This window comes from Syngnathus typhle, linkage group LG17, assembly GCF_033458585.1.
Source record: "Syngnathus typhle isolate RoL2023-S1 ecotype Sweden linkage group LG17, RoL_Styp_1.0, whole genome shotgun sequence".
Taxonomy (NCBI): domain Eukaryota; kingdom Metazoa; phylum Chordata; class Actinopteri; order Syngnathiformes; family Syngnathidae; genus Syngnathus; species Syngnathus typhle.
In genome coordinates this window covers 6651578-6671862 of record NC_083754.1, presented here as the reverse complement: position 1 = coordinate 6671862, position 20285 = coordinate 6651578, and the positions used below count along the sequence as shown (strand labels likewise).

Sequence of the window (20285 nt, the reverse complement as noted above, 5' to 3'; positions counted from 1 at the left end):
TTTTCATACTGTGCCAAATCCGACTAAATTATTGGGAGAACACCAAGTACACTAACAATTTCACAATTGTGTTACATTATTGAAACTAAGCTGCTTTTTAAAAGTGCTTGGTTCAATAAATAATGAATAATCGCCAAGCTACTTTTATAATGTTTAAAATGAAACCTTTACAGTTGTAATTGTTGTATAGTTAATTTTCTATCATTGATTAATTAAAACCAAAATAGTAAACGTGTTCAGTTGCTAAATTAAACAAATGACTATGACGTCTATTGATAATGAAACTGTTGCGCCATTAATTCGTCATTTTATTAAACTTGTCAATCAAATAAAAATAATGCGCCAGTCACGCGCTGTGATTGGCCAGGACACGGTGACGTCACCGTCACTGAGGGCGGTCCAATTTTGGAGTTGTAAAATCAGCCGGTTGGCGATGGGACCGTTCGTTCAAACACGGTCGAGGGAGACTCGATAACGTTTGATTTTGTTAGTAATCGATAGAATTGGGTATGTCCCGTAAATCAGCTCAACGTCTCGTCGGGATTATTTTAGATGTTCTTGAAGTCCGCTCCGCCAAATTTATTCGGGGAAACTGGAAACGAGGAAATGCCAGGTGAGCATTTAATAATTAAAAACGATGGCTGATTCACACACGGTCGTTTTTGACTGAAATATCTACAGATTCGATCGAATATTTGCTTTTTTCACCCTCCTTTTTACTTTCATGATTGCCATAACTGTACTGTACTCGACTGTACTGTGACATCCTGCCATGACAGTCTACGATGCCATAGGACGAGATTAAAGTTTGTCAGAAATGTTCCAGGACTGTTGTCAGAAAAGATTTCCCCCTCAATATGGGTCAGATGATAAACCAGGACGATCAACCCCTCTTGCTTGTGTTTTCTTTGTTTAATCTGTCAAAAGATGTGAGTTGTGGCCTGACTACGTCACTGTGTGCTGTCCTGAAAGTTTTCTGACACATCCTAAATTGTAGCTTGGTGTCTTTTCCTGTTAGACATGTTTGTCCTGATGGGTTGCTGACATTGAGGACAGCCACCCTTCCCCATTGTGCTTCCTCCCCCATCAACATCCCCCATCGCACCTTCATCAACTTGGCCGCACCCATCACTCGCCGCAGAACCGAGTACGCCGAGAGTCGAAACTTAAGGTGAGTGGCTCGGAATTTGATGTTGGGGCTACATTCACATCCTGCTAGCAGATTCAAGATCCGCTACGATGCTTCCAGGTACACGCCAGAGCAGATGTTCGACATGGTGTCCAACGTGGAACAATACCAGCACTTTGTGCCATGGTGTAAGAGCTCTCGCGTCATCAGCCGCAAGGGCGGCGGCATTACAGCAGAGCTTGAAATCGGATTTCCACCCGTGGTGGAGCGCTACACCTCTGACGTCACCTTTGTCCCCAATCACCAAGTCAGAGTGGGTCACAGAAACGTTGCTTTTCACCTACCCAGACTCTGACATCTTTAGACTTTCCTGAGAAACGTCTTGAACGTGTATTTGTCGTCCAACAGGCGTTGTGCACCGACGGCTCCCTCTTCAGCCATCTTGAGACAATCTGGAGATTTGAGCCAGGACCTAAAGACACACCAGACTCGTGCAAAGTACATTTCTATGTAAGTCCAGTCCCGTTTTTCATATCATGGTGGAGGTCTCCTCTCCACTGACTGCTTTTAACAAATGCCAGGAAAGGGAAACGCCCATTGTCATTCTATTTTTAGCACAGATTGGCTGCTGGCTTTTAAAAAAAAATATACTGTTAACTAATCCTGCCTTCACCTTGCAGGTGTCCTTTGAATTCAAATCGCTGCTTCATTCCCAATTGGCCGGCCTCTTCTTCGATGAGGTGATCAAGCAAATGGTCGGTGCTTTTGAGTCACGGGCTGCAGTGCTCTTCGGGCGCAAGCAGGAGCCAACCTTTAAGCGGAGGTCAAAATGATGTCCCCTACACACGAAGCTATACTTTCATATAGAATTATATTTATTTATTTTGACTTGTTTGTACACAAATAGTTTTAATCTGTTCACTGCTAGTTTTTTTAAATTAAAAAATCTTTTCTTTTATACCTTCTTTGCTTCTTGATTGACATCTTTTTGGAAAACGTCATAGAGAAGCTGATGTAACCTCTTCAATAGGTTTTGTAGATCCAAAAATGTCACTTTGGAAGGAATTATAAGTATAAAACAAATTCAGTCTTAATCTCGAACAATGAGCGTTGCAGAGCAGGAGGTCTCTCCGTGGTCATTGGTGGCTTTACAGGTGTAAACGTTAGAGTCGGGTCGGCCCACTTCGGCGAGAATCAGCGTACAGCAGCCATCTTCCTCGTACTCAATCCGGACGTTTGACGACTCCTCCATGGGTTCCTTGCCGCACAGCCACAACACATCCGGGTCAGGATAGCCTAAATTCGACAAAGGTAAGAGAACAGGGTCTGAGTCCAGTTAAGAGAAACTAATATTGATTCGTGCCGATACCTATGAGGTGACAGTCGAGGTGAACACTGCCCCCCGTGGACACCGTCTGGTCCTGCAGGGTCTTGGTAAAGCGTGGGGGTCCCTGCATCTTTTGCTCCAACGAGAGCAGGGCGACTTCCGTCTCTGGTGTCATGGGGCACTCTGAGACAGGAAGGAAGGAAGGATGCGAAACCACTGATAAGAAACTGAAAGTAAAAAAAATAAACTGATGCGTCACCTTCTGCGGGACTGGTGGGAGAGCAGTCGCCTTTACTCAGCAAGGCCATTCTCTTCAGCGCCAGCATGGCCTTGCCTGCTTTCTGTGAGGACAACATCTAGTTGAAATTCATTCAGAACTTATTGACAAAGAATGTAAAATTTTTTACCTTCCATTTCTGCCTGGCAAGAAAGCGCTTCATCTTCTCCTTGGGAAGACTCTTGGTGAAGGCGGGAGCTGGCGAATCAAACGCCGCCATCCACGTGTGAGCCAGGGCGTCTTCGCAGGACATGCGTCGCCTACGAGACGGACACAGAGGAAGGCCACAACATTAGGTAGGCCTGCAAACCGTTGGATTCCCTGAATGAATTAAACTGGTATCACTTGGGGTCTTTCTCCAACAAAGAGCTGATGAAATGTTTGGCCTGCTCCGTGATGTCCCCGAAGCTCTCCTCATCAAACTCCCACTGGGCCGCCGTCACCAAGGCTAACGTGTCGGCGTCGCTGCTTCCCTGGAAAGGTGACTCACCGCTTAGTCTGCAAACACATGGACAGACGAGAAGAATGTGCAAGTTCATGATGTGTCCACTAGAAGGCGTTGCTTTAATACAGTGACGGAATGTGACGTCCTGTATGTGTTCAAAGGTCATCTACTATCACTTACTGTTGTTGACAGACAAATATTGCCCACTTACAGTATGTAGCAGATGACGCCGATGCTCCACATGTCCGTGGCCAAACACACGGGCTCATAGTTGATCACCTCCGGGGCCACAAATTCCGGCGTCCCCTGCATCACCCTCACATCAGTTTTGCCGTCTGCCAGATATGTAAAGCCAACATGTTATGGATTTTTTTTTTTTTCTTCTACAAATTGAGAAATAAAGTCAACGTTTCAATCCTGCTCAAAAACTGAAGCAGTGAATTCTCAAAACATCAGTGGGATTGGGATTGAGCCTTGCAGTGAATAGCAAAAATCCTGAAATAGACTTCCACTTTAAATATTTCCTCTCAATGTCTCCTCAGGGTCCAATCAACACCATGAGCACACATACCGAGTTGGGTTGCCAGTCCAAAATCAATAATCTTGACAGCGGTGCCGCTGGTGTCGACGCATACGATGTTCTCGGGTTTGAGGTCCAAGTGGATGATGAGCTGCCGATGCATAAAAGAGACGCCCTGCAGGATTTGCTGCATGTAGCGCACGCTTGCCGGTTCCGTGTGCTCGAAGCTGTCGTCCACGATGCGCTCAAAGAGTTCCCCGCCTGCTATGCTGCACACAGTGTGGCTTTAAAAAAAAAAAAAATCCTCAATGAAGCAGAGATAAAAGTAGTGCAACGGTACTCACAACTCCATAACCATGACCATTTCGGGTTTATGGTCGTAGGCCGCCAGGCAGCGGACCAGTTTAGGATGGTGGAGCTTGCTCATCAACTCAATCTCCTTCCGGGCCGCCTCCCTCTCCTTCGTGCGTCGGCCTTTGTAGAACTTTCCGGCACACACTCGGCCGCTCAGCCGGTGCTTCAGCTTGAACACCAGGCCAAACTTTCCCCTGTGAAGTCAACAGTGGATAAAAGCATGTGTTTATTTAGCGCTGGTAGGCTAGCTAATATGAATGACGAGCCTCAAAACAAGTTGATTTATGTAGCCCTTAATCAATTTGATTACAGGGTGTCCCAATACATTCGCCCACGTCTCAACTGTAGCTAAGGAGCAGATCGTGCCCGCACACGCTTTTAATTGCTCACATCCCGAGCTTCTCCTGCACTTCGTAGTGGTCTGTGACTTTGAGCGCCGTGTCGATAGAGACGAAGACCTCGGGGGTCTCTTCTTCCTCTTCTCCGTGTGCTGCTTCAAATTCTGGATGGATAAGAAATCCTCTTAGCAACCATCTTCTCCTATAAGGCTTTTTCTCCCAAAAGGAATCAAGGAAGTGCTCACCCATGGTGACCCCGGGCGATGCTGGTCCGGGCTCACTGACCCCCACCGAGTTGTAGGCCCGAACCCGGAAGCAGTACTCCTGCCTGGGCTGCAGGCCACCGCACACCCTGTACGACGTGCTGGCGCACTGGGTTGTGAGTTCGCTCCAGTGATGTTCCTCGGGCGGACCATCGGGTCGGACCTCAACCACGTAGCCCAGCACGGCGCTGCCCCCGTCGTAGCAAGGCCCCGACCAGGACAGAACGAGGGTGCCGGGGGACACCAGGGAGACGAGAGGACAAGAGGGGGGAGGCTGAGGCCTGTCTGGTGAACACGGTGTTTAGTCACAATGCTGCACTTGTGTGTGCGTGTGTGTCCTTACCTATGACAGAAATGGTGAGCGTGTGCTGAGCTGAGCTCTTGCGATCCTTGACCACCACAGTGTAGCGGCCCGTGTGCTGTGCTGCCGCCTCCGCCAAGACCAACGTGCTATTCTCATCTGAGTTCTCGGTCCAAACCTCCGGACTGTCCACTAGCTGTTTTGAGTCAAAACAACACGCGCACTCGTCAATACATGCTTACATGAGAGGTCATCGGGGTCAGAGCAGAAAATGACCCAATTATATTTTTGTCATTTTTGTGTGACAGTCAAGTTTCTAATAAACCATTTATAGAAGACAATCATGACGTAACACCACCTGCTCTTTATTTCGGATCCAACAGGACACCACAGGGGGGCTGCCGGTGAATCGACACTTGACCCTCGCCGGATGTCCCGCTTTCACCTCTACGAATTGCGGCGGGTTCTCCAAGCGCAACATCGGACCTGCCCGGATGAGTGCCAAAAAAATATATATTCTAAACCCCGTCGCTCTTAAGTCTCTTTCGTATCAAGACTTCTTCAACATCCTGTAGGTGTCACGGCCGGCGTACCGAGACTTTTATTCATTTATTACTGTCCACACCCGCAAATAAAAAGTAAAATGAAGCACAGCAAGTCACAGCATTAGACGTAAGGAGTAGAAAACAAAGAAGGACAAAATCTTACCTGTCCCTGAGTTGGCTTTCTTCTTCGGAATGACCTCTGCAAGGGAAAGACGGGATATTTATAAAGGAGTGGGGTGCTATTGTAGTCTTGGCTTCCCTTTATGCCACTTGTAATCTTTGGAGAAATTTCCTGACGTCTCTGGAGCGCCGGAGATGACACGTTTTCCTGTTTTTGCTTCCGTAAGACGTTTGCTCAAGGGGTCCTTTTTTGGAGGACCCTTGGAGATTTTCAAAATGGCTTCTTTTTTTGTGGGTTTAATCATTCTATACGTGCCAACCAAAATTAATTAAACTGCTGGCTTTGGGGGATTTTTCTTCAATGCTAATAATAATAATTAAAAAAACAAACCTCTTGGAGAAGCGACTGGACTCTGCGGGTCTGAACTCGTAGGGGAAGTACCAGTGGAGCCTCTGGAGTTGTCATTCATGCTTGCCTCATTTGCAGAAGCTCGACTCTGCACGCCACAAATAGTTTCAAAGTCTGTTGGGCCACAAAATGGCAAGATAAGAGTTTTATAATGTGACAAGACGAGTGCAGCTAGATGACATTCTTCATTCTAATTGGTCCTCGCCTGTGACAAAGACAGCAGCGCAACAGGAAGTCTTCCCCGACGCGTTTTCCGCCACGCAGGTATACGTGCCGGCATCCTCCGGCAGACACTCACGCACGACCAAGCTGACGTTGCCTTCATCCAGGCTGGGAATTCCAAAACGAGCTGCCTCACCTGAAAGTTCACACCGAGAAAAGTGCTCATATCTATATTCTTTTATTTCGACAGATCTTTCCTCACCGTTGTGCAACCACGTGACTTTGATGGGTCGACTCCCAGAGACGACACCGCTTAGGGGGATATCGTGGCCTTCATCCACGCGGCAGTCACGCAAAGGGCGCACGAAAACCGGGGGGTCGCCGCGCTGGTGAGAGGGAGGAGTGCCTGGACGGTGCGCAAACGCCAAAGTTTACTGTATACAATTGCAGGTCGTGCTAAATAGTGGCCTTGTGCGCTCAAAGCACACAAGTAAATCTCTAAACCACAGGTGTCAAAGTTAAGGCCCGGGGGCCAGAAACGGGCCGCCATATTTTATGTGGCCCGCGAAGACAAATCGTGCATCAAATTTGTGTCATTACTAGAATTGCAAATTGTCTTCCCTTTTAATAATATCTTTTTATTACTCAAACTCAGTATCTGGCAAGCAGTACCTCACCATTTTTATCAAATGAGTCATTTCAGCTATTTAACAGAAGCTAATTATTAACAATTGAGGAATAATTTACATCCTTCAGCCATCTAGCTGCAGGAAATGCCAAATAACTGTCAACAAACATCACTTGTGTTATGATAGACCTTTTCAGCACGTTAACAAGCTTCATTGACATCAGGACGCTATCAATCTCAAGACGGAAGGAAACTCTTTGTCTCAACTTGTTGCTTTGTACAAAAATAACATTGCTAAGAACACTTTTAGACGAGATATGTGCAGGGGCTTGTTAAAGAAACTCAACCAGAAAGGGAATGCAATGGCAAAAATATGACATACATATACCATATTACCTGTATTAAATATGAAATATGACAAAAGGAAAGGAAAACAGCGCCATTTAGTGTGTTTCCTTAATAGGGTTTAAGTCTGGAAAAAAACTTCTTGTCTCATTTTATTGCAGCATGATCGATCAAGTGATCAAATAACCAAGCAGCGCACTCACCCGCATCTGTCGTCACGCTCTCTGAGCCTCTCGGTGCACTCCCAGACTTGATGTGCATCCTGAAGGTAGACACATAACGCCGCTGTCCTCCTGCGTCCATGCTCATGATGATGTCCGCTTCCTCTTATGATCTGCTTGTATTTAGAATCTCATTTCCTCCCGGCAGCCGAGTTCCTGTCTTCTTGCGGCCGACGTGTGACAAAACAAGGCCGGCTCACTGTGCGTCCTCGCAACCACCCCCAGCGAGATCCAGCTAGACTCCGCCCTCCCACCAGCAGCGCTACCATCAACCTGCCCGCTACATGCACCTTATCGACGCTCAAAAGACCTTTCAACATATCAACACAAGGTGGAGACGTATCTAGAGCCACCCAGCCAAAGGTCTCATTGTGCTCATTATTTGTTTCGCTGTTTGCTGCGGGTGACTTGTCAAACAGAAGAGTCTGTTGGTGACCTGTGGAGGCGGGGTCAGCGCCCACTTGTGGACTGTAAAAAGTCTCATAAATGTTCAACTGTGCAGATATGATGTCATCCACCTGTGGAAGAAGATGCCTTGGAGGCCCCCCTGTGGGAAACATCTGCTCTTCAGGTGGCACTTCAACTGGCATTTGTGGATATCACACCAATGAGCCCCCCCCCCTCCCCTTGCTCAAATTCCACACCAGTGAGCTCACAGAAGACTGCAAGGGGCTCAGATTCCTCAAATCAAACACTGGAAAACACAAAGGCTGTCATTATAAGGTTTAAACCGTTTTTCTCCAAACCAGGAATGAGGAAATTTTACAGCAAATTCACCCAAAAAAGGAATTTTGGAGTAACAAAAAAAAAGACACTTTTCTGTTAAAAAATAAATAAATAAAATGTTGAAAAGTCGGGTCTCAGAGCAGACACAATAGTCTGGAGCCGCTCCCAACGCCTCCGCCGAGTGGTCTCCCCCCTCGACGGGCCTGATGGAATGCTTGCGGGCGGTCTCGCTCTCTCTCTCTTCGCTGGAAAAACAACCACTGTGATTTGCAATTATCCCACCACGGCCGCTCCAGTGTCAGCATGAACACGGGTCCAGATGGGGCCTCCAGATTCACACGAAAGAGGCAGGAAAGAATTTTCCCTGGAAACTAAAGTAGTCCTTTGATCTGACGAAATTTCAACTGAAAAAAAGAGAACATTTTTGGGTTACCGTTAAATGCAAGACTACATGTTGTTAGGGCATGCAAGGAACAAGATGATGATCTCATTTCTTATCTGCATTCTTCATTGAGGAAGTGGTTGCTGCAAAGACCAGAAACTGTGTGGGCACTCTTGCTGTCAAGCCGTTCATCATTTCATGGCGTGTAAATTGCTCATGCTGGAAATGAAGCAATCATATCTCCTGTTTTCTCAGTTACTTATTGAGATGGAATGAAAAGCCTCTCACACATAATTCCATGTTTGCCTTGCCTATGGTTGTTTGGCGATATCAACATACTGTAGCCCAAACAGCACTCAAATTGGGCTATTCCAGTGCTTCTCAATTATTTTCTGTTACGGCCCCCCTAGCAAGAAGAAAACTATTCGCGCCCCCCCCTCCCCACCGTGACTATCCTAACTTGTCTTGTAAGTCGTAAAATGTTGCACTGTCGCAAACGTCACAGAAGTAACAATGAGAGCGCCACTGCCCCCTGCTGGGAAAATGCGCAATTACACTTTATTCTAGTACTGCCAAAAAAAAAGCCTATTCCCCAGGGTCACACGCGCCCCCCCAGGTATAGCACCGCGCCCCCCAAGGGGGGCGCGCCCCACTATTTGAGAAGCACTGGGCTATTCTAACAGATCGGTTTGTGACGTCACTAACCCCGCCTTTTTCGGGTTGTGACTCCACCCTCATAATTTTGTTGTGTGCCTGCAAAGCTTATATGTAAGGGCTTCAAGTCTTGCAATATCGACACCTGCTTACAATTACAGTTTATTTAAATTAATTCCTTGGTAGACGTTTGTCAAAGTGGAAGCAGTGGAATTCACTGAATTTAATGATTGCAACCTCAAACCAACATGGCTGACTACCTGTGCAAGGTGAGTAGGTAAGTCCTCAAAACTTTTTCATGCATTCTGTTACGATAGACGTATCAAACCAATTTAGTGTTGCCCAATGTAATAGTTGTCAATGGCTGACTTTTTGTCAACTTTCTGGGGGGGCAACTGAGTGAGAAATGATTGTTTGAAACCAAAATAGTTGACTTCCTGTTCAATTCATAGGTCCTTGACCTTTTTTGTGTATCCTGTTATGAAGGACGTCCAACATCATGTTTATTAGAGCAACTGATTTTTTTTTCCCCACCCAATTTGCCAGAGGCTGCTACTGAATGAGTTTAGAGCAGTGTTTTTTCATTCACGGCACACCTTTTCATTGGAAAAAATCTCGCGGCACACCGCCAACAAAAATCTGATATGCTCCAATATTAAAATCAGTTATATTACAACGAAAGACGCAAAGTCCTATTCATGTATGGAGAGTCAAATAATTTAATAGAAATAAATACTAAATATTCTTTAAATTGTATTCCTTTTTTTAAATAAAAGTGACGTGGCGCACAAATTGGAGAATTTCCCACGGCACCCCTGACAATATTTTGCGGCACCCCGGTTGAAAAACACTGGCTTAAAGCAACTGATTTTTTCCCCCCACCCAATTTGCCAGAGGCTGCTACTGAATGAGCTTTGAGCATTCGAAACCCGAAAAATACACCATCGGTGTAGCTGCACTGCCCTCTATGGTCCATTTACCCGCACTACAACACTTTTTCTTAGGACGTGGTAAATCGGTAAATAAAGATTTTGTTGCTCGCACTCAAGAAGTTGTCCTCGTCGTGCCTGCACTCAACTTTCAGCAGTGGCATGACCAATCTTGCAAGAGGCTGTGAAACTCTTGACCTTTGACCCTACTTCTGCTCCTCCCAGACGCACGGAAACTAAATGTTAATTCTCATACTATTATTTTTCACCGCAAAAACTACACCAACAAAGAACAAACTATACATTTTTTTTGCAGCGTTACAACGTTTTGAAAACAAAAATTAACCCCCCAATTAATATTTCTTGTAATATATTGCGCTTAGTTGACTTTCCTGTTGTAGTAAACGTATCCTGACACCAGACGGCGCTATTTACCATGACAAATGCGTGCCTTATGACAGAACCAGCCGAAAACAACCGTTTTCAGAGAAATTCAAATTTAGCAATCATCTCCTCACGCAGCCAATGTCTTTTAAATGGGCATCAATTACTATGCTCAGTGTTAGAGAGAAACAACAGCTCATATTCAGTTTCGCGACCAGCTTTGAAAAAGTATTGGGACACACTTTTTAACTATTAGCATAAAAAATCCATAATTACTTTCCCTGAATCTTATCCTTCAAGACTTATGCTTTCAATAATGTTAGGCTCTTGAATTAGGTAGTGCTTGGATGAGTTTGGTGTGAAAAAACAAGCATTTTGTTTTTGTCAAGAAGTGTTTATTTTATCTCAACAAATACTTCTATATTTTTGGTGTCAAAATCAAGGCCAGGGGCCCAAACCCGTCCCGTGACATTCTTTTATGTGGCCAGTGAAGACAAATCAGATCACGTGTTTCTTTAGAATAAATGCACCATTATTTACTGTTCTGGTGCTGATATTTTGGTTAGCATCTGAAATAATTTCAGTTATGGATGGGACAACTGAGGTTTATAACAGAGAGAGGCTTTTAAATGTCATAGACCAATGATTAATTGTACTAGTGCTATAATCACATAGCCCAGCACACAAACCTATTTTTTTTTTTTGACTGTGTGCACCTTTGGGCTGGCTGCCGCTGTGCTGTCAGGCCCACATGGAAGTGATTACATGAAATTACAGAGATCCTACAGAGCTTGAGTCCTCCTATAACCGCTCGCTCATTCATCTTGGATGTGCAGCCATGAACACCAGCTCAGCAAGCGGCGCAGGGCGCAAGCGAACACACACAGAGGTCGAGGAGAAGCACACACACAAACACACACCTTGCCCGAAGCTGTTCATTCCCCTTTTGGCTGTGTCAGGACAAGGCTGCAGTGTGCCTCCCTCCCCGCTGCCCTCTCCCTCTCTCTCCTGGACGGGGCCAGGACTGTAAATTCCTCAGACAGGGCTGTTTAGGGGGCCTCCATTTAAACAGCGGGTTGGGAGGGGCGGGGGCTAAGTGTGGTGGTGGTGGGGAGGGCAATGCTCGCCAGAGAGGAGCCTACTCAATAAGTCATCATCAACCCCCCCCCCCCCGGCTCCGCAGACACTCATGGGAGAGAAATTATAGTGCCATACCGGATTAGAGCATTTGCGTGTGTCTGTTTGGGAGGCGGCGGAGAGGAGGGGGCGGGGTTAACCTGCTGCACATACAGGTGTCCTTAGGGCGCCATGCATGGACCAATGAGAATCAGGTTTACTGGATTCTTGCATAAACAACTATAATCTCCTAATATTCTGACTTTCTGAAAAAAAAAATGTTTTTGCATTTTTCGGTTTGCCCCTTTACACCACAGCAATGATGATTCATTTTGGGACATCCATATTTTTATGACAGCGCATATCCGACAACAAAAGGCTTCCCAAAATATCCGCAACGGCTGCTTGTTGTCATAAGTGTGAACATCTTCAGCTTCCTAAGAGCAAACATTGCAACATGGCCACAGAGCGCTTGAATTGTCCGACACAATAACGTGTTGCCTCCTTGTCTGTTATCGTTTGCTACTGCAGCTTTGGAGACAGTGGCGAGCATGTGTTTGCGCTGTGGTATCTGGTTGCACATTTACCATTCCAATGCCTGCATGCACACACACACACACACACACACACACACGCACACACACACAAACATACACACACACACAAACACTCCTCCCAATCAAGCCCATTATTATCCCAGGCATGCTCCAGGCTCCCAAAATATCTGTCAGACAGCTGTCGGCACCTCTTGGCTTAGCAGCTGGAGGGGCTCTTGAAGTCGTCCTTCTTCTTCTTCGTCTTCTTTCCTGATAACATACACAGCCTTCTGGACCAGATACCTCGCCTGCCATTGTACGGCACCCAGCAGCGCCCCGACCCCCGTTTCCACTCTAATGGACTCCCCCGAGCAGCCTAGGAGCAATAAAAAAAAAAAGCAGACAAATGGAGTGCAGCAGGCGTGAAAATGAGCCACCAGGAAAAGCAAAGCACGGGGAGGAAGGCCACCCTCCAATTACTATTAAAGCTAAGGCGTGACCGACATGTTGATCTAATTATCAAGGCAATATGGTGGAAGACTTGTCAATCCTGTTAATCACCACTTTGGTCATTTTTGTTGGGCACAGAAAGAAAACCAAACTTTGCTAGTCCTTAAATATTAGTAGGTGAAATCATGGCTGATGCCAGAACCTGAGTAACATCCAGGTTTTGATAGCTAGGCCTTGCCGACTCACTGCCAGTGAATGTCTTTGACGCTATTTCGGCTGACCGCGCATTTCGAACATTGCAAGAAAAGTAAGTCTGTGCGGCTGTATCACAATCCTTCCTCGCGGTTAGCGTCTGGCGTCCAAGTCCAAACTGTGATGCGCCAGCGTGCTGAGCTCAGCCCAATTCTCAACGGCGGCCATCGGAACGCATCGAGAGGAGTAGGGGGGGGGGGGGGGGGGGGACATCTTGGACTTCCTTTGGAGATTTCAAGGGCGAGCGGGATAGATAGATGTGTTCTGGAAAATGTCCATAGCTCCCTTATGGTTCATCATAATGTATGACTGCAACTAATCCAGTGCAGAGGTTGAGTTCTTGTTGGGCCCGTGCCAGGTTGTGATGAGAAACAGGCTCGGTTGCTTGTCTGCAAGTACCCCCCCCCCCCCCGCCTTTGTCTTCAAACCACCTATTACACAAGCCTTAGAGGGATAAGGCAGCGCGTCTCCAAAGAGTTAAAACAGGCCACTCATAACTTGATCCGTCTCTGAGGAGGCCCGCTTCCATTCAGAACCACATGACAATAAAGGTCTCCGGGAGCATTCTTCCGGCTTGTCCCTTCTTGCCCCCGAGCGAGCAAGGGAAAAACAAAATCCGAGACGAGCGACACCCGAAGGAGCGGGTGTCGACGGAAAAGTGAAGGGCGCTTGAATGATCCCGTCCGCAGTTTGGCGAGGCTTCATTATCATCATCATCATCAGCGTCAGCCAGGCAAGACGCCGGCAGACGGCAACCTGGATGAGTCAACGGCAAAGCATCTGATTCTTTTTCCAGATGTTTGAAGGTCTCACGCAATAACCTTTAGCTCAAATATCAACATCATCAGGAAGAATGCGCGCCTATTTTCCCTCTTGGATGCAGACAAAAGGATTAGAAAGTGAACACAGGCCTGCCTGCTTGTTCAAAGGCCAGGTTTGCCTGATGTGAAAAAAAGGAGCCGGGAGGGGCTACATTTTGAAAACAAAACATTAATCAAGAACCCACCAAAAATTTGTCTTGGTGCTAGTTAGTGTCAGTTACCGTCGTATTTTCCATTTGATGATTTGCGGCCTGGTAATTGTCAGTCCGACCTTAAGACCTTTTTTCGCACAAAGTGTAGAGCCTCATGACAGAAACATTTTTTGGAGGTTTTGCCGGTGGAGAGGAAAAAAAAAGGTTTTTGGGTGGTTCTTGATGTAAAACATTCTGGATTAATCTGATTTTCCGACTTGACTGTACGTTACATTTTGCAAACATGAAGAAGGAAAAAGCTGCTTTTATAACAGGGGTGTGTTCTCCAGGTTTTCCATCAGGCTCTCCAAAGCCCTAAAACAATCCCTCTCAGCGTCCTCTCTGAGCCCATTCTCCCTCGCTCGCCTCTCTGCTTGGGTGCAAAGCCAAACAAGCCGGCCATTAAGTTGAGTTAAGCGCAGGAAGTGGAGGGAGGCAGAGGTGGGAGGGGCCGGGGGTCTTTGGGGGCCAGGCGGCAGTGTTTACAAGGAGCTAGTCAGGTTTCAGCAAGACTTTGAAGTAAGCGGCGCACTGGAGACTGTCTGTCACTGGAGGCCGAGGCCTAGCGCCGCTCCACTGACTCACTCACATTCCCCCCATTCATCTGAGCGAAGAGAGGAGGAAAGCAAGGAGGAGGGGGGCGGACGAGGGCTAGAATAGACAGCCAGAAAGAGAAGCACAGGTCGATTTATGTCTCACCCCTCCCCTCTCTCTTTCTCGGAGTATCTCTTCCTACCTTTCATCAAGTCTAAGCGTCTGTTGTTCAAGCCCATCCGTAGCCAAGCCCTGATAAGAAGACAAGAAAGACGCTCTTGTGCACCAGGTCACAGGAGAGCGCATGGAAACGGTAAACTAATACGATTACAAGCACGCACACAATGGAGCCCATACCCCCCCCCCCCCCCTCTGAAGCCTCCCTGCCCGCGAGGCGAGAGGATCGGCTTCCCAGCTCTCCCTCCCCGGCAGCCAAATACACACGTACGCACGCATCCACGACGGAGAGATGCGTCCATTGGAACCGAGAAGCGCAGCTTGGGGGATTCCAGCTTGGCAGCTGAGATGTAACGCTGAAACCACTTTTTTTTTTTTTTTTTAGATTCCCTCCAACAGACGGGCGGGAAGGCTTTCACGCCTATCCGATGGCGCGGGCGTTGCTCGCCAGATGATCCCTGTGTTGTTTTAACCGCGGCCTTTCGAACAAAAGGGGGTGGTTTTTTTTTTTCTCACCCCCTTTTTTTTTTTGCACTTGGTGTTGTGTGAGGTGGGCCACCATTTGGAGAGGTCACGTTCTCACAGGTCGCAAAACGTTTCACAACCTCCACAAAGAAAAAAAGTGATTCACAGTAATTGTTTTTGTTAGCGTTCATTTTTTTTAGCAATCCTAAAAGTCATCCACAAAAAAAAAACATACTACGTCTCCTGAGACTTTTTTGTGTGATGATAAACCGAGAACAGGAAATACATACAATACATGAACAGTTTGACAAGTAGGTGTTTAATGTGAACATTTGAATTGACACTTTTCCTTTGGTTTGATGTAATCTCGGGACAATTTAGAAGGAAACTGTACAAAAACGCACAACGAGTATTCCAACGGCACATAATTAGTCTCACAGTATTTCAACAAAGAAGTATTTTTAGTTTTATTGTCATCACACTGATGTTTACATTATGCATAGCTGTGAGGCAAAACGCTATTTTACTCGCCCGCAGAGACAAGTCGTGCCACGTTCGATGTCCGCTTGACATAATGCCGCTGAATGACGCTTCCTATCCGCCCGCATTTGAAACACGAGATGAAATCTCCCCAATGGTGATGTTGTTCCATTTTGGAAAGAACTCCCAGGAGAGAAAGAAATGGGAATAGAGCAAGTATGAATACCTGACATCTTTAAATTATTCTGAAGTATTTGTTTAAATACAAACTAAAATGTGATTTTTTTTATGTTAGTTGTTTAACTACACAAGAGTATTTAGTAGCTTCCATATAAAGTGACTACATACCATAATAAAGTAGGTCAGAGTTCTTGTCAATGTTATTTAAAAAAAAAAAAGGGGAGGGGGGGGGCAGGTCTATTTGGCTTTGTTGCAGTGCAAAAGAGAAGCAGGTACACTGACAGTTAAGCAGAAGTATTTTTTTTTTAAATACAAATATATAATTTCATGTTTTTACAATTACTATTTACACTTGGATTTAATTACATGTGAAATACTCGCGCTCCTGTCCTGGCTGCAAGGAGGAGGGGAAAGATGAGGAGGTGAGCATTTCAGCACATGGCCATGTCGGCCATGTTTGTTGTGTGTTTGTTCATTCAGGCTGTCCCGTTCAGGCCTCGTTAATCCAGCTCGCTGCTGCTTTTTCAGCGTGCCCGGGAACGCGCCCCCCCCCTCCTCGCAGCCGCCACGGAAAGCACAAATCGGTCCGTCCAAGAGCTTGCCTTCATCCTACACGGTGGTCTCTCCGTGTTTGCCGTTTGTCAGCCGGGTGTAAAACTTGTGCCAGGAGTGCAGCGTTTTCCCGGACCAGATCCAGAAACCGGACGTGATGCCCACAATGAGCGTCATCAGGTACTTGATCATGTAGACGGTGAAGTCCGGGGTCATGCGGGGCCCCGTCTGCGCCGGGCACGGGATGGCCAGGCTCCTGCAGCTGTGGCTGACCCAGCTGCGCTCCCAGTGCGGGCGGAAGGCCTGCTCGTAGAAGAAGCAGGCGATCACGATGGTGGCGGGCACGGTGTAGAGCACGCTGAAGACGCCGATGCGCACCATGAGGCGCTCCAGCTTCTCCGTCTTGGTGCCATCGTGCTTCATGATGGTGCGGATACGGAAGAGCGACACAAAGCCGGCCAAGAGGAAGGAGGTCCCGATGAAGAGGTAGATGAAGAGCGGCGCCAGGACGAAACCTCGCAGGGGGTCCAGGTTACTGAGACTGACGAAGCACACGCCGCTCAGCACGTCGCCCTCGATCTGCCCGATGGCCAGGATGCTGATGGTTTTGACGGCCGGCACCGCCCAAGCCGCCAGGTGGAAGTACTGGGAGTGGGCCTCGATGGCCTCGTGGCCCCACTTCATCCCCGCCGCCAGGAACCAGGTGAGGGACAGGATGACCCACCAGATGGAGCTGGCCATGCTAAAGAAGTAGAGCATCATGAAGAGAATGGTGCAGCCTTCCTTCTTGGTGCCCTGGACGATCGTCTTGAAGCCATCCGGGTTGAAGCTCTCGTTGCACACCACTTTGTCGCCCAGGAAGAAGCCCGCGATGTAAGCAATGGAGACCATGGTGTAGCAGCCCGACAGGAAGATAATGGGCCTCTCGGGGTACCGGAAGCGCTGCATGTCCACTAAATACGTGGTGACCGTGAATAAGGTGGACGCGCAGCACAGTACCGACCAGATCAGAATCCAGATTCGTGAGAAGTGGATCTCCTTGTCGTTGAAAAACATGTACCCGCCGCCCCGGGCCGGCTCGCACGGAGCCGCGCAGTCCTTCTCCTCCAGGAACATGTAGTTTAGGTAGGGGGGCACCACCAGCGCGGCAGGGCAACGGAAAACCCTGTCATGGCCGGGGACCACTGAAACCCCCTGGGTGCCGGGGACGGGCAACGGCGGGACGGTGGCGGTTGACGAGTCGTTCTGTCCCACGCAGATCTGACCGTCGCCCAGCACGGGAAAGTTCTCGCAGCGGAGTCGGTCCGGCCATTGGAAGCCAAACTTGTTCATGAGGGCCTCGCAGCCCTGTTTGGCCCTCTCGCAGATGGACCTGCAAGGCGGGATGGCCTTCTCCAGGACAGTGCAAACCGGCGCGTACATGGAGCACAGGAAGAATTTCAAGTCCGGGGAGCACTGTACCTTCACCAACGGGTAAAACTGGTGCACCTCCAGCCCTGCGTCGTCTTGGTTGTAGTGGCCTACCAAGTTGGGCATGATGGTTTGGTTGTAGGCGATGTCGTTGCACAGGGGTATGGAGATCGGTTGGCAGAATCCATGCTCCGGGATGACAATTCCGTTGTCTCCTTGATACTGAGCTGATACCACCACAGACAGCAAGAGAAGGACAGACCAACTCCCACACAAAATCATCTCTCCAAGATTTAAGACAACAACTTTAGTCAGAGAATTCAATAAAAAGCTTCATGGAGTAGGCTCAATGGTGTAAAAAGTTGTATACGCTGATCATTCAACGCGAGCGTCGCTCTCTTTGTGTTTGCTCTTCTCTTGGAGCGCTGCTGGCTAACTTTTCTTTTCCCTAACTTCTATTATCCCTGTTATATCCTGTAACGAGAAGCGACTTATCCGGGAAATCCGTTCAAAATAAAGGTGAGATGGGCATTTTCTCAAAACGCGGCGTCGTTTACTATCTACGGCGACAGAAATAAGCGTCAATGCTGCTACTGTGGTCCGTCAAATTGATTATGGGAGTTACGCTCACTTTTAATGGAAATAAGAGATGGCTAAGACGAGGTCTTGATAGTTTGGCAAAATTGCTTTGTTTTATTTTGAAGCTTCGCTCTTAGGAACATGTAGCGTTTTCGTCAAACTTGACACAACAGCTGGATTCCGCGGCCCAACCAGACTTGCGGGTTTTCCAGTGCGTGGATGAAGAGGAGGAGGTCCCCATCTAGTGTTCACTGTCCACTTCATCAATGATTGAAAGGATTGGAAATGATTGACATTATAAATAAATAATTGCACCAAAACATGGATTAGATTCCCCACGGCACGAACCAAAAAGAAGACACCCCTCCTTAATACATTTTTATAACCCTACATATAGTAATAACACGTATGAAAGCATGTGCTTTCATTTCATTTCAACCCTTAAAATATACAAAACATCTCCTCACCACATGATGACACATGATTGCGTTAATAACCACTTAAAATGCGGAAAATTAGAAAGTGATACTTTCCGCTCGCCTAGCTGCACGACAATAATCGAGTGTTAGTACTTGGGTTTTTAAAACTTTTTATTGGGAGTGCGAAATAATAATTTATGCACGTGAAAATAATATTGCATGTAACAAAATGATTATTATATATAAATTTGCAAATGTATACACTACCTAAACTTTAGGTAGAACCTTACTAAGGTTCTCCAAAATGGGGCGTGGTCAGCACATGGTTGCTATCCTCATTTAACGTCTGCTTTATGCTAATTGGGCGTCAGGCTTGACCAATAAGAAACAGGACATTTTAGTTGATGCTTGGGGGGCCAAGATCGAGGTTTCGGTTATTTTAAGTTTACGATATCTCTACAAGTTGACGCAACAAAAGCGTCGAGGTAGGTTTACTCAAGATTAGTTTAAATTAGTTAGATTACTGTTTTGCGTGGTTGGATGTTCCTATTATGGCACGAAAATTGGTAGCCAAGGACAGTGATATCACTTTTCTAACTCGCCAAAAGTCATCCAAAATGGCGGGCCTCGCTTTCTCCGTCGTGCGTGAAATTAAAACGATATCACTTTCTGTCAGACGATGTTGTGATTGTTAACTTAATTGTAAACTTGTATCTTGTGATTAATTAGGAACACAAAGAGTCAAGTGGAAAGGGCGATCAGAGTTTCAAAATGGCATCTGACGAGCTTTTATTTAGCTCGTTTATCGGTCAGGTAAGCATTCACAGGTAATCCGCACACTGTACACACAGCAAAGACTTCAGATACGTTGTCACGTTTTTTCCAATGAATACTTTCCACCTTTCCCTTGGGCCTTAATCATCAATTGAAATGCAGAAAAGCAGGAAAAAACGTGATTACTATACGCTATACTAGTCTAAAATGGTGGAACATTGTGAACATGTTCACTTCAAACTCTTTATGGGACGGCAGTTACTTACAAACTTGCAAAAAATAACAACAATCCTAATGTAATGTAATTATGAAACAGAATATGCTGAGATTGAAAGATTAACTGGGTGGTTGTCAGTTTAGAATGTTGTAGGTTTCTCGATTGTTCTCATTTCAGGCTCGTGTCAACGGCAATGATGGAAGCACCTCCGTTTCCAGCCTGGGTTTTAGTCCTCAGGAAGAGGAAGTGGCGGAGTTCAAACTCTGGTCTCCCAGTGGTCACAGCGACACCAATGAACTTAGTAATTGTGCATGGCTCAGCAATTGGAGCAGGTATTGTGTTTTACTTTTTTTTTTTTTACCAAGTACAAATACTTTTGTGATCTTTTATTTCTCTCTCAAAGGAATGACACAGAAAAGAATGAAATTGATGAGGTGGCGCTGCAGTGTTTAGTGGCCAACATTTTAGATGAAGGTGATAATATCCAGAGCGAATGCAACAATAGTAGGTGTGTAATATTTCACAATAAAAAGTTTTCACACCAATGTAAAATAAAAGAGCTGATACTAAATCAGTAATATGCTATAAATAATAACAAATGAGCTTCTGCTGCTCATTTGTCCACTGTTGAGCAGTTTATCTACAATTGTATTTGTTTAATAACAACCCAAAA

The 20285-nt window shown here is 46.6% G+C and overlaps 4 protein-coding genes and 1 long non-coding RNA gene across 7 annotated transcripts in view; 3 read left to right on the top strand and 2 right to left on the bottom strand.

Annotated features, from left to right (window-relative positions):
• Nucleotides 1–471: 471 nt before the first annotated feature.
• si:ch73-141c7.1 (coenzyme Q-binding protein COQ10 homolog, mitochondrial) lies at nucleotides 472–2087 on the top strand. The gene is made up of 5 exons (XM_061303848.1): nucleotides 472–613; nucleotides 1019–1171; nucleotides 1250–1442; nucleotides 1538–1639; nucleotides 1810–2087. Exons 1-5 carry the CDS (start codon nucleotides 510–512, stop codon nucleotides 1960–1962), a joined length of 705 nt encoding a protein of 234 aa, XP_061159832.1. The 5' UTR covers nucleotides 472–509; the 3' UTR covers nucleotides 1963–2087.
• mylk5 (myosin, light chain kinase 5) lies at nucleotides 1982–7619 on the bottom strand. Of its 2 annotated transcripts, none has more exons than XM_061303838.1 (17): nucleotides 7367–7619; nucleotides 6453–6596; nucleotides 6234–6386; nucleotides 6011–6142; nucleotides 5663–5698; nucleotides 5313–5440; nucleotides 4997–5150; nucleotides 4636–4938; nucleotides 4443–4554; nucleotides 4043–4246; nucleotides 3750–3982; nucleotides 3390–3513; nucleotides 3079–3231; nucleotides 2864–2993; nucleotides 2716–2797; nucleotides 2499–2639; nucleotides 1982–2425 (listed from the first exon to the last, which is right to left on the bottom strand). In XM_061303838.1, exons 1-17 carry the CDS (start codon nucleotides 7470–7472, stop codon nucleotides 2220–2222), a joined length of 2541 nt encoding a protein of 846 aa, XP_061159822.1. In that variant the 5' UTR covers nucleotides 7473–7619; the 3' UTR covers nucleotides 1982–2219. The 2 variants fall into 2 exon arrangements, with proteins under 2 accessions (XP_061159822.1, XP_061159823.1); XM_061303839.1 differs by having other exon boundaries at nucleotides 3750–3967; nucleotides 7367–7539.
• Nucleotides 2888–8011, top strand: LOC133170725 (uncharacterized). The gene is made up of 5 exons (XR_009718617.1): nucleotides 2888–3029; nucleotides 3101–3214; nucleotides 5338–6603; nucleotides 7325–7431; nucleotides 7533–8011. It is a non-coding gene; the product is annotated as an uncharacterized LOC133170725 (long non-coding RNA).
• A 1154-nt stretch (nucleotides 8012–9165) lies between these two features.
• moto (minamoto) overlaps nucleotides 9166–20285 on the top strand; it is an 88473-nt gene continuing 77353 nt past the window's right edge. For both annotated transcript variants that reach the window (XM_061303840.1, XM_061303841.1), the window contains exons 1-4: nucleotides 9166–9415; nucleotides 19351–19434; nucleotides 19790–19944; nucleotides 20016–20120. In XM_061303840.1, coding sequence (XP_061159824.1) covers nucleotides 9395–9415; nucleotides 19351–19434; nucleotides 19790–19944; nucleotides 20016–20120 — 365 coding nt within the window. In that variant the 5' untranslated portion in view covers nucleotides 9166–9394. The remainder of the gene's footprint in view (nucleotides 9416–19350; nucleotides 19435–19789; nucleotides 19945–20015; nucleotides 20121–20285) is intronic.
• On the bottom strand, nucleotides 15300–18105 carry fzd2 (frizzled class receptor 2). Its single transcript, XM_061303842.1, has one exon. The coding sequence runs from the start codon at nucleotides 17903–17905 to the stop codon at nucleotides 16271–16273; it is 1635 nt and encodes a 544-aa protein (XP_061159826.1). The 5' UTR covers nucleotides 17906–18105; the 3' UTR covers nucleotides 15300–16270.